Source organism: Salmo salar, chromosome ssa17, assembly GCF_905237065.1.
Source record: "Salmo salar chromosome ssa17, Ssal_v3.1, whole genome shotgun sequence".
NCBI lineage: Eukaryota > Metazoa > Chordata > Actinopteri > Salmoniformes > Salmonidae > Salmo > Salmo salar.
The window spans coordinates 74313933-74329555 of NC_059458.1; the positions used below are offsets into that span (position 1 = coordinate 74313933).

At 46.4% G+C, this 15623-nt stretch overlaps 1 protein-coding gene across 14 annotated transcripts in view; it reads left to right on the top strand.

Moving 5' to 3' along the window:
* LOC106576581 (neuron navigator 3) overlaps nt 1-15623 on the top strand; it is a 416631-nt gene that overhangs the window by 297613 nt on the left and 103395 nt on the right. For all 14 annotated transcript variants that reach the window (XM_045700121.1, XM_045700110.1, XM_045700113.1 and 11 more), the window contains 2 exons: nt 3391-3462; nt 10367-10509. In XM_045700121.1, the coding sequence (XP_045556077.1) occupies nt 3391-3462; nt 10367-10509 (215 nt within the window). The remainder of the gene's footprint in view (nt 1-3390; nt 3463-10366; nt 10510-15623) is intronic.

Consider the following 15623-nt stretch of genomic DNA (forward strand, 5'->3'; position numbering starts at 1 on the left):
AGAGCCACTCACCCCGACCACCTGGCTTTTACCCTGATTTACTGTGTGTTCACTATGATTAAAGCAGTCCTTTTGTTCATTAAACACCCTTTTGTTTTCTTTGTGTCCGTCGCAAGTTCCCTAACTATTTCCTGTCGAACGCCAGCAGAGGCCAAGCGAGGCAGTAACCACCAACCTCGCCGTTATTCTCTCAACATGACTAAGAATGAGTGTCCCATTGTAAACTATGACTTTGCCTGGAGGAGTTTCCTACACCACTTCCTCTGTAGGGTTTTTTATTCACCTTCTTAAGAATGTGTTTTTATTTCTGAAGTTAAAACCCTCTTTTTTTTGATGGAGACCAGTCAAGATTCAGCAGGAAATTGCGGTGAAGAAGTGGCACATTATGGTGAGGGAGAGTTGCTTTACAGTTAAAGGCTAATTGAAGCCGTTGCCTGCTTCAAAAACGTGTGGTTATAATATAGTAAAATAATGGTAATAATATAGTAATATAATGATAATAATATAGTAATATAATGGTAATAATGTAATACAGTAATATACTGCTCAAAAAAATAAAGGGAACACTTAAACAACACATCCTAGATCTGAATGAAAGAAATAATCTTATTAAATACTTTTTTCTTTACATAGTTGAATGTGCTGACAACAAAATCACACAAATTGGATTTCCATTGATTATTTTTATCAACCCATGGAGGTCTGGATTTGGAGTCACACTCAAAATTAAAGTGGAAAACCACACTACAGGCTGATCCAACTTTGATGTAATGTCCTTAAAACAAGTCAAAATGAGGCTCAGTAGTGTGTGTGGCCTCCACGTGCCTGTATGACCTCCCTACAACGCCTGGGCATGCTCCTGATGAGGTGGCGGATGGTCTCCTGAGGGATCTCCTCCCAGACCTGGACTAAAGCATCCGCCAACTCCTGGACAGTCTGTGGTGCAACGTGGCGTTGGTGGATGGAGCGAGACATGATGTCCCAGATGTGCTCAATTGGATTCAGGTCTGGGAAACGGGCGGGCCAGTCCATAGCATCAATGCCTTCCTCTTGCAGGAACTGCTGACACACTCCAGCCACATGAGGTCTAGCATTGTCTTGCATTAGGAGGAACCCAGGGCCAACCGCACCAGCATATGGTCTCACAAGAGGGTCTGAGGATCTCATCTCGGTACCTAATGGCAGTCAGGCTACCTCTGGCGAGCACAGGGAGGGCTGTGCGGCCCCCCAAAGAAATGCCACCCCACACCATGACTGACCCACCGCCAAACCGGTCATGCTGGAGGATGTTGCAGGCAGCAGAACGTTCTTCACGGCGTCTCCAGACTCTGTCACGTCTGTCACGTGCTCAGTGTGAACCTGCTTTCATCTGTGAAGAGCACAGGGCGCCAGTGGCGAATTTGCCAATGTTGGTGTTCTCTGGCAAATGCCAAACGTCCTGCACGGTATTGGGCTGTAAGCACAACCCCCACCTGTGGACGTCGGGCCCTCATACCACCCTCATGGAGTCTGTTTCTGACCGTTTGAGCAGACACATGCACATTTGTGGCCTGCTGGAGGTCATTTTGCAGGGCTCTGGCAGTGCTTCTCCTGCTCCTCCTTGCACAAAGGCGGAGGTAGCGGTCCTGCTGCTGGGTTGTTGCCCTCCTACGGCCTCCTCCACATCTCCTGATGTACTGGCCTGTCCCCTGGTAGCGCCTCCATGCTCTGGACACTACGCTGATAGACACAGAAAACCTTCTTGCCACAGCTCGCATTGATGTGCCATCCTGGATGAGCTGCACTACCTGAGCCACTTGGGTGGGTTGTAGACTCCGTCTCATGCTACCACTAGAGTGAAAGCACCGCCAGCATTCAAAAGTGACCAAAACATCAGCCAGGAAGCATAGGAACTGAGAAGTGGTCTGTGGTCCCCACCTGCAGAACCACTCCTTTATTGGGGGTGTCTTGCTAATTGCCTATAATTTCCACCTGTTGTCTATTCCATTTGCACAACAGCATGTGAAATGTATTGTCAATCAGTGTTGCTTCCTAAGTGGACAGTTTGATTTCACAGAAGTGTGATTGACTTGGAGTTACATTGTGTTGTTTAAGTGTTCCCTTTATTTTTTTGAGCAGTGTATAATGGTAATAGTATAGTTATAAAATGGTAATAATATAGTAATATAATCGTCATAATATAATATAGTAATATCGTGGTAATAGTATAGTAATATAATGGTAATTATATAGTAATATAATGATAATAATATAATATAGTAATATAATGGTAATAATATAATACAGTAATATAATGGTAATAATATAGTAATATAATGGTAATAATATAGTGATATAATGTAATAGTATAGTTATAAAATGGTAATATAGTAATATAATGGTCATAATATAATATAGTAATATAATGGTTATAGTAATATAATGGTAATAATATAGTAATATAATGATAATAATATAATATAGTAATATAATGGTAATAATATAGTAATATAATGGTAATAATATAATACAGTAATATAATGGTAATAATATAGTAATATAATGGTAATATAATGGTAATAATATAATATAGTAATATAATGGTAATAATATAGTCATATAATGGTATTAATATAATATAGTAATATAATGGTAATAATATAGTAATATAATGGTATTAATATAATACAGTAATATAATGGTAATAATATAGTAATATAATGGTAATAGTATAGTTATAAAATGGTAATAATATAGTAATATAATGGTAATAATATAATATAGTAATATAATGGTAATATTATAGTCATATAATGGTATTAATATAATATAGTAATATAATGGTAATAATATATGCCATGTAGCAGACACTTTTATCCAAAGTGACTTAGTCATGCGTGCAAACATTTTTCGAGCAGGTGGTTCTGGGAATTGAACCCACTATCCAGGAATTGCGTAGGGGCGGCAGTTAGCCTAGTGGTTAGAGCGTTGGGCCAGTAACCGAAAGGTTGCTAGATCAAATCCCTGAGCTGACAAGGTAAAAATATGTCGTTCTGCCCCTGAACAAGGCAGTTAACCCACTGTTCCTAGGCCGTCATTGTAAATAAAAATGTGTTCTTAATTGACTTGCCTAGTTAAAAATAAATGTAAAAAATAAATTGCAAGCTCCATGCTCTACCACCTAAGCTACAGAGGACATACGTCACGTGAACCGCAGTACGGGTTCACACTATGTGCTTCTTTCACTAGGGCTCGTGTTGTTAGTTACTGTCTCTGTCTCGCTCAATGCTCTCCTCTGACTCTCCTTATTGCATTAGATGATATCTCAAAGATGCTACAGTTTAAAGAGTCCAGCGAGCCGTTGGCCTCATTCCTTCACTAATTCTGCGTCTCTCTCTGCTCTCTCCACAGTCTCGCTGCGCGGTATGGTAGTCCCCCGGGTCACAGTGGAATAGGAGCAACACCACAGAAGAAAAACACAAGGTATGACTCTCACATGGCTAACTTTCTTTCACCTTCTTTCAGTTCATGTCGACATGAATGACACATATTGTGTACTTTACTGTACAACCTCTTAAATTCATAATAATCTACTTGTGAAAATCTTGGCACAAGGAAGGTCTTACATTTGGTTTGGTAGTGCATCTATCTTAGAGGATTTCATAATGGAATACTTTGTGTTGGCTATTCTCTGATGCCAAACTAATATCGGCACTTGGCGATCATAGGCGTCAGTGACGTGCGTGAGCCATTAAACTCAAGCCTATGTGGATTAGGGGCCATTTTACCGAATGCTGCATTGAACAGAATGACTTTCTGTGGTTGCTTCCAGCCAGTTCCAGGCTCCTATACTTCACCAGGCCAGTTGTATGGCTCCCAGAGCATTTGTTTCTCCTTAGTGGTAGTGGCTGGTGGGAACCAGCGTGCTGGCAAATTACTTCACGCAATCCCCGCCAAGCTATGTGAAATATGTGCTGGACAGCGTTGACAACCCTATGGGTGGTATTCCCACTTTAGGACATTGACAACCCTATGGGTGGTATTCCCCCTTTATAACATTGACAACCCTATGGGTGGTATTCCCCCTTTATAACATTGACAACCCTATGGGTGGTATTCCCCCTTTAGGACATTGACAACCCTATGGGTGGTATTCCCCCTTTATAACATTGACAACCCTATGGGTGGTATTCCCCCTTTATAACATTGACAACCCTATGGGTGGTATTCCCCCTTTATAACATTGACAACCCTATGGGTGGTATTCCCCCTGTATAACATTAACAACCCTATGGGTGGTATTCCCCCTGTATAACATTAACAACCCTGTGGGTGGTATTCCCCCTTTATAACATTGCCAACCCTGTGGGTGGTATTCCCCTTCACAGCATTGACAACCCTGTGGGTGGTATTCCCCTTCACAACATTGACAACCCTGTGGGTGCTATTCCCCTTCACAGCATTGCCAACACTATGGGTGGTATTCCCCTTCACAGCATTGCCAACCCTATGGGTGGTATTCCCCTTCACAGCATTGCCAACCCTATGGGTGGTATTCCCCTTCACAGCATTGCCAACCCTATGGGTGGTATTCCCCTTCACAGCATTGCCAACCCTATGGGTGGTATTCCCTTTCACAGCATTGCCAACCCTATGGGTGGTATTCCCCTTCACAGCATTGCCAACCCTATGGGTGGTATTCCCCTTCACAGCATTGCCAACCCTATGGGTCGTATTCCCCTTCAGAGCATTGACAAGCCTATGGGTGGTTTTCCCCTTCAGAGCATTGACAAGCCTATGGGTGGTATTCCCCTTCAGAGCATTGACAAGCCTATGGGTGGTATTCCCCTTCAGAGCATTGACAAGCCTATGGGTGGTATTCCCCCTCACAACATTGACAACCCGTCAGCTGGTGTTGCTGAATAGCTGTCTACAAGCTGCTTTGCTCTTAAACACAGCTGTTAACTAAGGGAATATATATCCAATATTTACACATGTATCAGAGAAAGCAGGGATTGTAAATAGTACTGTAAATATGAGTCTGGTTGTGTGTGTGTGTGTGTGTGTGTGTGTGTGTGTGTGTGTGTGTGTGTGTGTGTGTGTGTGTGTGTGTGTGTGTGTGTGTGTGTGTGTGTGTGGCGCGTATGTGTGGGCCGTCTTCACCACCCGCTGGAGCGCCGTGGTGTAACTGGTCAGGACGCTCTCGATGGTGCAGCGGTAGTATTTGGAGAGGCCGCCTTAGGAAGTAGACACTGCTGCGCCCTCTTGACAAGAGTGTTGTTGGTCCATGTCGTCCTCGGTGATGTGAATGCAAAGGAACTTAACACTGCTGACTCTCTCTACTGCAGTCCCGTTGATGTGGATCTGGGCGTGTTTCCTTGGATCGGGGCGTGTTTAATTGGATCGGGGCGTGTTTCCTTGGATCGGGGCGTGTTTCCTTGGATCGGGGCGTGTTTCCTTGGATCGGGGCGTGTTTCCTTGGATCGGGGCGTGTTTCCTTGGATCGGGCGTGTTTCCTTGGATCGGGGCGTGTTTCCTTGGATCGGGCGTGTTTCCTTGGATCGGGGCGTGTTTCCTTGGATCGGGGCGTGTTTCCTTGGATCGGAGCGTGTTTCCTTGGATCGGGGCGTGTTTCCTCCTCTGCCGATGCATGAAAATCCCACTAACACTTGAATTAAAATGAATACCTTGTATTATTATCCCCAAATGGAAACTCTATCGATTGGATAAAATGGCTGAGATTTCACAACAAAAGTAGTTGGGCAGAGTTACTTTTCCCCTGACCCAGTGCAATGCCCAGCCATTCATCTCCCTGTTGGCCTCCTCTCTCCCTCATTACCTTGGCTAATGAAAGTGGGCCTGTCTCATCAGGCCAACCACACCAGGACTGATTGGGTTTCTTAGCTAACCCTGACTACAGCCATAGCCGGATAGAGACTATAGTGTGTGTGTGTGTGTGTGGTGGGGGGGGGTGTGACAGACTGCACTGTTTTGGGGGCCAGGATCAGCACTCTCTGGGCCTTCCAGGGGGCTGGTGTGATATAGCTAGGAGCCAGCGTCAGTCGTAAAATGGCAGACGATACGAGTCCACCGGGACTCACCACACCGGACCTGGAGAACACACGGCCTGTGTGAGTTGTCCTGCACCTCTAATGAAATGAAATGAACTGGACAGATTTTTCCTGATGCAGATTGATATGTGAAAATAAAAACTAGTGGTCACGTGACCTGCTCCCATAACTTGAAACTAACTACATCGTTGATGAAGAGTGCACGTTTTCTTCCATGAATTCTCGCTGGGAAGGGGTCAAATGATATCATTCACTGAAAGTATTGTACATGAAGACATTAGCCCTGTAGTTTCAGTTTGTGGCCATAAATGTACCTTTGATTTACTGCGGAGGATAACCATTGGGCATGAACAGTTGTTTTATTGTGAGGTACTAGCCTACACCCCCAGGGGGATTTTAATGTCAACAACATTATTCAGGAAATACAGTCAATGTGAGTTCCCAGCACAATGGTAGCCTCACACGTTTGTGAAAGCTCCTGTGTTTGATTGGCTGAAGGCCTTAGTTCTGTTGCAACCTTGGCAGTTTTATATGTGAGGATATTGTGCCTTGAAAAAGAAACTCAAGCAACTCTCCAACTATTGCTCCACGATGCATTTAATGGATCTCCAACCACTAAACACATTGTGGGGCAAACAGGAATGCCAGTGTGCTGGAGTTTCTTTCTCTACTATTAAAGTGTTTCCTCTGTGCTCCTAGAGCTGTATAAAGCGTTTCCTCTGTGCTCCTAGAGCTGTGTAAAGTGTTTCCTCTGTGCTCCTAGAGCTGTGTAAAGTGTTTCCTCTGTGCTCCTAGAGCTGTGTAAAGTGTTTCCTCTGTGCTCCTAGAGCTGTGTAGTGTTTCCTCTATGCTCCTAGAGCTGTGTAAAGTGTTTCCTCGGTGCTCCTAGAGCTGTATAAAGTGTTTCCTCTGTGCTCCTAGAGCTGTGTAAAGTGTTTCCTCTGTGCTCCTAGAGCTGTGTAAAGTGTTTCCTCAATGCTCCTAGAGCTGTGTAAAGTGTTTCCTCTGTGCTCCTAGAGCTGTATAAAGCGTTTCCTCTGTGCTCCTAGAGCTGTATAAAGTGTTTCCTCTGTGCTCCTAGAGCTGTATAAAGTGTTTCCTCTGTGCTCCTAGAGCTGTATAAAGTGCTTCCTCTGTGCTCCTAGAGCTGTGTAAAGTGTTTCCTCTATTCTCCTAGAGCTGTGTAAAGTGTGCAAACAAGCCTCTTCAATTGATTTTGAGCTTAAAATCCCTACTCCACTCTCTCAGCAAACCTGCTTACCTGGGTCCTATTCACTAGGAACCAAGCAGAATGACAAATGGGGAGGGACTACCTGAACTTGTTCAATAAGAAACTCTTGTTTTTCGTTGGAAAATGTTTTCTGTTGCAAAGCATTTTGTTTCATTTTGCTATAGTGTGCACTAATGGATACACCCCTGGTGTGTTGACAGTGTTTCGGCATCTCACCCTCAACTAACAGCACTTAAAAAAAAAAAAAAGCCATTTAAATTCAGCGTGTTCGCAGCAGGGGGCGGTGTTTGACAGCTTGTCCGCAGCCTAGAGCACCTGTCTGTGATGCTGATAGAAGCGATTCCAGGGAAGCTTTGGTAATTGTCCTGAATATACAGCGACAGATGTGCTGACTTGCTAAGAAACCTGTTATTCAATTTGACTGACTCCCCTGAGCTTCCTGAACAGAAGCAGGCACACACACACACATTTTGTTTTATACATACTGTGTCTCATACTACTCCTTATCTTTCGCATAGGTATGTACTGTCAAACACACACGCTCTCTTTCACTAATATAGATAATGGTCTGAGCATATGGCAGGGTCTTCTGTTCAAGTGGGCGCTCTCGCTCCATCTCCTCTCTCTCTCGCTCCATCTCCTCTCTCTCTCTCTCTCTCTCTCTCTCTGCCCCCCCCCCCAATCCCTCCTGCCTGGATATATTTGACATTACCTATTTGACATTACACACATTCACTCATGAAGTCATGCTTATTCAGCTCACGGGTCTCCAGGTGCCCCTCTCAGCCTGGGTGGGTGGGTCGGTGGTTGCATGTGTTTGTACATGTGTGTATTGAGTCTGTTATCTGGGGGGGTTGTTTTGCAGTGAGCACAGAGACACCCTGTCAGTGTGAAGCCGTTTCCTCTAGCCCTGACTGACAGGGGGAATAATGTGTCTGGCCACCCATCTCCCTCTTCCCCGTCTAAAAATAGAACTGAGTGCTGGAGACCCCGGGTGCATCCCAAATGGCACTGGTCAGAAATAGTTCACTAAATAAGGACTAGGGTGCCATTTGGAACACAGGCAGCCAGGAGGGACATCAGATACATCTTAGTTAGCCCCGTCCCGGAAATGAAGGATTATATATTAGTAGGATGTTATTATTTCTGATCATGATGCATTGGTGGCAGGATGTGGTGAAATATGTATTGACAGGGTGATGAAAGTGTATCATTACCAAGTGGATGGAGCTTCTAGCATATCTACATCACCTGGTTTTTCATTTTACCATCCGTCCGTTTCCAGCCCAATGATGTCTACAACCACCCAGACTCCTCAGTCACTGGACCAAGACATTGTAGGGTGCCGTTTGGGACACACGTTGAGTAATGCATTGATCCTTGGGTTGAAGACTGGAGTTAAGAGACTCCTACGTCACAACAGAAGGAGTTTGTGTTACTCTTGTTCCATCAATCATAACATGACGTATGGATTGACTGAGTCGGGACCAGTCCATTGTCTGCGTTGCATTGCGAGTTGGCTTTTTACTCTGAAACAGAAAGAAAAAGGTGCACGTTTATTCGTCACAGTATGATTTCTGCCACCACAATTTTAGCCGCATACGTACCCAATTCGGAATGTGTGTTTTATTGTCTGTTTGACACACACAGTCATGTTTACTATCAAACAGACTGTCTCCTCGATGTGGTTTAAATTCTGTAGGAGAGAGAGAGGTTGCATCTCAAATGACACCCTAGTCCCTATATAGTGCACTACTTTTGACCAGAGCCCTACTGTAAGTAGCACTATAAAGGGAATAGGTTGTGATTTGGGACTTAATAGAGTCGTTTCCCTAGATGCATTACCGCAGGGCTAAGATGTTAATTCTCTGGTTGTGTTGTTTTGACCCTTAGCCATTACTTCACATTGCCATCTAGTCCCTCAAGCTTCCTCAGTCTGCTTCTGTGACAGGTTTATGCCCTGTTGTTAAGTCTCTTTGTCCAGGGTTACGATGCCTAATTAAACTCCCATACTCCCCTTTAATTGCCAAGCTTTTAGGGGTGTCAGTTTTAAAGGGCCAGTCATAAATGATGTGGATTGGATAGTGGGGTAGTTTAGATGATGGAATCCCCATGGGGAGAGATATATTGTAATGTTCATGTGATTAGATAATTTTCTTTGAGATGTGATCATGTTTTTCCAGGACAAAGGCAGATTTGTATAGATTTCACTTCCTCGTAAAGGTCAACGAGTCCATCTGCAAAGTTGGACGTCAGCAACATATTTTCCAGGTCAATTATCTCACTGATAAAACATCCAAAACAAAGTAAAAGTTCCCAGAAAAGGACCATTCATGATGACCATTCATTTATTCATGCCCAAGGCAGTTACCTCGCCAGATGCATTGAAGTGTCCAGCTTGACTCAAGGACTGTGGGTGCATTCCGTGCGTGTTACACTGAGCCTTTTAGCCATGCTGATTGGTTAATCTCAGTGTTTAACCAATCAGGAGGTTGTTTGGGTGCAGTACTGAGAAGACCTTGCTCTGTCAGTGTAGTGGACTGTGAGATCCGTTCGCATGCTTTAACGAGTCTCTAATGGAATAATGAGCCTATGGCCTCTCCCCCCTCTGGGACTTATGACTGCGCTCCAGCTGTGGCATCAGAAGTAAACATCCACATTAGACAATTTGCCACAGATGCTGAAGTGTGTATTCTCTTGTGTGTGTCCCTGAGAATACATGTGGTTCTTTCAGCACAACACTAGGTGTGTGTGTGTGTGTGTGTGTGTGTGTGTGTGTGTGTGTGTGTGTGTGTGTGTGTGTGTGTGTGTGTGTGCGCGTGCGCGCATGCTCGCGCTTACATCCGTGTATCCATGTGTGGGCTCTTATGCATGTCCCAGAGAGAACATAATGGTCCTTTCAGCACAACACTAGCTGTGTGTGAGTGAGAGAGCTTATATCCATGTGTGGGCTCTTATGCATGTCCCAGAGAGAACATAATGGTCCTTTCAGCACAACACAAACACACTACCTAACTAGACTTTTCTTTTTGTTGCTCTGTGTGTGTTCACGCTTTCTCCTCACCCGCTGTGTTTTCGTCTGCAGGTTGCCAGGGCCGACCAGGGTGTCCGCTGCAGGCAGCGGGGCCCCCAAGGGCCAAGGATCCTCCAACCTCAACAGGAGGAGTCAGAGCTTTAACAGCATCGATAAGAGCAAGCCTCTCCAGTATGCTAGTGGCAATGACAGAGGTAGGTGAACCTAGAATCAGGTAGAAGCAGGCCTGAGCCGTATGAGCCGAGCCGAACCAAACTGTTCTAATCTAGCCTGGTTACACGGTTGCTGGAACCTTGATGAAAAAGACACAATGTAAAACCAGCGCAGTTTGATTAGGATCGGCACAATAGTGTGAAAATGGTGATATGGCCGTGTCTAAACTCACCTTCCATAAGGTTTAAACAGGATCAGGAAAACCTCTACTGTCTTAGATTTCATTCTCTTACCCCTGCGTTTCTACAGCTGTTTTCCTCAGGGTCGGTCAGTACCATTCAGCATTTATATTTTTGAGCGCATGGTCCACAACATGCACTAGGTGGCGCCACTGATAAACACAGTGGGCTGGACAGAGCAACGCACGCCAACACACTCCACATTAACCAGTCTGCTGAATCATATCAGCAGTGTAGTTGACCAGAGTTGTAGGGTATTCGTTTAGGGAGAAGGCAAGACGGTGCATTTCACAGCATGGTGAGTGGTAGTGGTTAGACTACAGAGCTGTGGGGCTGTGGGGCTGAATCACAGCACGCTCCACCAAGCATAATAACCTGCCATGATGACAGATTTTGTCACACACTCGCTATCCTTATTTTATTATTGTCATATTACTTTTATCTGAAAGTAAGTGGATGAAATTATTTGTCTGTGTCCCGAATGGTAGCCTGTTCCCTATATAGTGCATTACTTTTGACCAGGGCCCTATGGGCTTGGGGAAAAAGAGGCTTCAACAAGGCTCTTTTCTTATCAAGCCCCTACCTGGTGGTTCTTTAAGCTTATATTATGTTTGTAGATATTGAATATTTGTCTCTCAGTATTTTACAATGATTGTACAGTGGTGGTACCATTCCCTTTACATTCACGTCTCCCTTCATCCCTCTGTCACTATCACAGAGTAACGGTCGTCGGTGGAGTTACGGTCGTCGGTGGAGTTACGGACGTCGGTAGAGTTACGGTCATTACGGTCGTCGGTGGAGTTACGGTTGTTACGGTCGTCGGTGGAGTTACGGTTGTTACGGTCGTCGGTGGAGTTACGGTCGTCGGTGGAGTTACGGTCATTACGGTCGTCGGTGGAGTTACGGTTGTTACGGTCGTCGGTGGAGTTACCGTCGTCGGTAGAGTTACGGTCGTCGGTAGAGTAACGTCGTCGGTAGAGTAACGGTCGTCGGATGAATTCCGGTTGTTACGGTCTTCGGTGGAGTTACGGTCGTCGGTGGAGTTACGGTCATTACGGTCGTCTGTGGAGTTACGGTTGTTACGGTCGTCGGTGGAGTTACGGTCGTCGGTGGAGTTACGGTCGTCGGTGGAGTTACGGTTGTTATGGTCGTCGGTGGAGTTACGGTCGTCGGTGGTGTTACGGTCATCGGTAGAGTTAGTTGTCGATAGAGTTACGGTCATCGGTAGAGTTACGGTCGTCGGTAGAGTTATGGTAGTCGGTAGAGTTATGGTCGTCGGTAGAGTTACGTTCATCGGTAGAGTTACGGTCGTCAGTGGAGTTATGGTCATTATGGTCATCGGTAGAGTTAGTCGTCGGTAGAGTTATGGTCATCGGTAGAGTTATGGTAGTCGGTAGAGTTATGGTCGTCGGTAGAGTTACGGTCATCGGTAGAGTTACGGTCGTCGGTAGATTTACGGTCGTCGGTAGAGTTACGGTCGTCGGTAGAGTTACGGTCGTCGGTAGAGTTACGGTCGTCGGTGGCGTTACGGTCGTCGGTGGCGTTACGGTCGTCGGTGGAGTTACGGTCGTCGGTGGAGTTACGGTCGTCGGTGGAGTTACGGTCGTCGGTGGAGTTACGGTCGTCGTTGGAGTTACGGTGGAGTTACGGTCGTCGGTGGAGTTATGGTCGTCGGTGGAGTTATGGTCGTCAGTAGAGTTATGGTCGTCTGTAGATAAAACACCAAGAGGGGATACTGTATATCAGTCCATAAAAGAGAGGGAGAGAAGGAATGGGGGATGGAGTAAATGTGGTTTTAAAAGAGTGTCAGTTCAGGGCCTGTCAAAGGGAAAGCGGAGGGCTGTCCTCTTTTTCCTCATGCTTCTCCATCCCTACCTTCTCTCTCTTTCTCTTTCTCTTTCACCCCCTCTCCCCTTTCTCTTTCACTTGCTCTCTGTCCCACTCTCTCCCTCTCTTTTTCAATGCCTCTCCTCTCTCTCTCTCTCTCTCTCTCTCTTTATCCCTCTCTCCCTCTTCCGATGCACATTAACAGAGAACAAGTCTACCAACCATGAACAGACCCCGGTCACCGACCCTGTTTATTTTGGCCAGAGCCAGCCCACTAGATTTACACCAGTGCCTTCCTTGTCCCCTGTGTCCCATTTGCCCAGACCTGTTGTCACAGTGGTTGTCTCCCAAACGCTACCCTATGCCCTTTATAGTTAACTACTTGTTAGCATGGCCCATAGGACTCTAGTCAAAAGTAGTGCACTATATATAGAATAGGATGCCATTTGGGACACATTAATCCCCCATCCAGAAAGGGAGTGAAGGTTTTTCTGTTTCCTCAGTACCCCCCTTCCACTGTTTAAACCATTACTCACAACCTACTTTACCACCTAAAACAGAGCTAATGTCTCCCCTGGTGGGAACAGCCAACTCCATGGTCCTTCTTTCTTGGTGTTTGTGTCGTTTGTCTGTCTCCCCTCTCTCTCACTACCCACTGGCAGTATGTTGTCTGTCTCCCCTCTCTCTCACTACCCACTGGCAGTATGTTGTCTGTCTCCCCTCTCTCTCACTACCCACTGGCAGTATGTTGTCTGTCTCCCCTCTCTCTCACTACTCACTGGCAGTATGTTGTCTGTCTCCCCTCTCTCTCACTACCCAATGGCAGTATGTTGTCTGTCTCCCCTCTCTCTCACTACTCACTGGCAGAATGTCGTCTGTCTCCCCTCTCTCTCACTACTCACTGGCAGAATGTTGTCTGTTTCCCCTCTCTCCTACTGGCAGTATGTTGTCTGTCTCCCCTCCCTCTCACTGGCAGTATGTTGTCTGTCTCCCCTCTCTCTCACTACTCACTGGCAGTATGTTGTCTGTCTGCCCTCTCTCTCACTGGCAGTATGTTGTCTGTCTCCCCTCTCTCTCACTGGCAGTATGTTGTCTGTCTCCCCTCTCTCTCACTACTCACTGGCAGTATGTTGTCTGTCTCCCCTCTCTCTCACTACTCACTGGCAGTATGTTGTCTGTCTCCCCTCTCTCTCACTACTCACTGGCAGTATATTGTCTGTCTCCCCTCTCTCTCACTACCCACTGGCAGTATGTTGTCTGTCTCCCCTCTCTCTCACTACCCACTGGCAGTATGTTGTCTGTCTCCCCTCTCTCTCACTACTCACTGGCAGTATGTTGTCTGTCTCCCCTCTCTCTCACTACTCACTGGCAGTATGTTGTCTGTCTCCCCTCTCTCTCACTACCCACTGGCAGTATGTTGTCTGTCTCCCCTCTCTCTCACTACCCAATGGCAGTATGTTGTCTGTCTCCCCTCTCTCTCATTACCCACTGGCAGTATGTTGTCTGTCTCCCCTCTCTCTCACTACTCACTGGCAGAATGTCGTCTGTCTCCCCTCTCTCTCACTACTCACTGGCAGAATGTCGTCTGTCTCCCCTCTCTCTCACTACTCACTGGCAGTATGTTGTCTGTCTCCTCTCTCTCTCATTACCCACTGGCAGTATGTTGTCTGTCTCCTCTCTCTCTCACTACCCACTGGCAGTATTTTGTCTGTCTCCCCTCTCTCTCACTACTCACTGGCAGTATGTTGTCTGTCTCCCCTCTCTCTCACTACCCACTGGCAGTATGTTGTCTGTCTCCCCTCTCTCTCACTACTCACTGGCAGTATGTTGTCTGTCTCCCCTCTCTCTCACTACCCACTGGCAGTATGTTGTCTGTCTCCCCTCTCTCTCACTACTCACTGGCAGTATGTTGTCTGTCTCCCCTCTCTCTCACTACTCACTGGCAGTATGTTGTCTGTCTCCCCTCTCTCTCATTACCCACTGGCAGTATGTTGTCTGTCTCCCCTCTCTCTCACTACTCACTGGCAGTATGTTGTCTGTCTCCCCTCTCTCTCACTACTCACTGGCAGTATGTTGTCTGTCTCCCCTCTCTCTCACTACTCACTGGCAGTATGTTGTCTGTCTCCCCTCTCTCTCACTACTCACTGGCAGTATTTTGTCTGTCTCCTCTCTCTCTCATTACCCACTGGCAGTATGTTGTCTGTCTCCCCTCTCTCTCACTGGCAGTATGTTGTCTGTCTCCCCTCTCTCTCATTACCCACTGGCAATATGTTGTCTGTCTCCCCTCTCTCTCACTACTCACTGGCAGTATGTTGTCTGTCTCCCCTCTCTCTCACTGGCAGTATGTTGTCTGTCTCCCCTCTCTCTCATTACCCACTGGCAGTATGTTGTCTGTCTCCCCTCTCTCTCATTACCCACTGGCAGTATGTTGTCTGTCTCCTCTCTCTCTCACTACCCACTGGCAGTATGTTGTCTGTCTCCTCTCTCTCTCACTACCCACTGGCAGTATGTTGTCTGTCTCCCCTCTCTCTCTCACTGGCAGTATGTTGTCTGTCTCCCCTCTCTCTCACTACTCACTGGCAGTATGTTGTCTGTCTCCCCTCTCTCTCTCACTGGCAGTATGTTGTCTGTCTCCCCTCTCTCTCACTACTCACTGGCAGTATGTTGTCTGTCTCCCCTCTCTCTCATTACCCACTGGCAGTATGTTGTCTGTCTCCCCTCTCTCTCACTGGCAGTATATTGTCTGTCTCCCCTCTCTCTCACTACTCACTGGCAGTATGTTGTCTGTCTCCCCTCTCTCTCACTACCCAATGGCAGTATGTTGTCTGTCTCCCCTCTCTCTCACTGGCAGTATGTTGTCTGTCTCCCCTCTCTCTCACTGGCAGTATGTTGTCTGTCTCCCCTCTCTCTCATTACCCACTGGCAGTATGTTGTCTGTCTCCTCTCTCTCTCATTACCCACTGGCAGTATGTTGTCTGTCTCCCCTCTCTCTCACTACTCACTGGCAGTATGTTGTCTGTCTCCCCTCTCTCTCACTGGCAGTATGTTGTCTGTCTCCTCTCCCTCTCACTGGCAGTATGTTGTCTGTC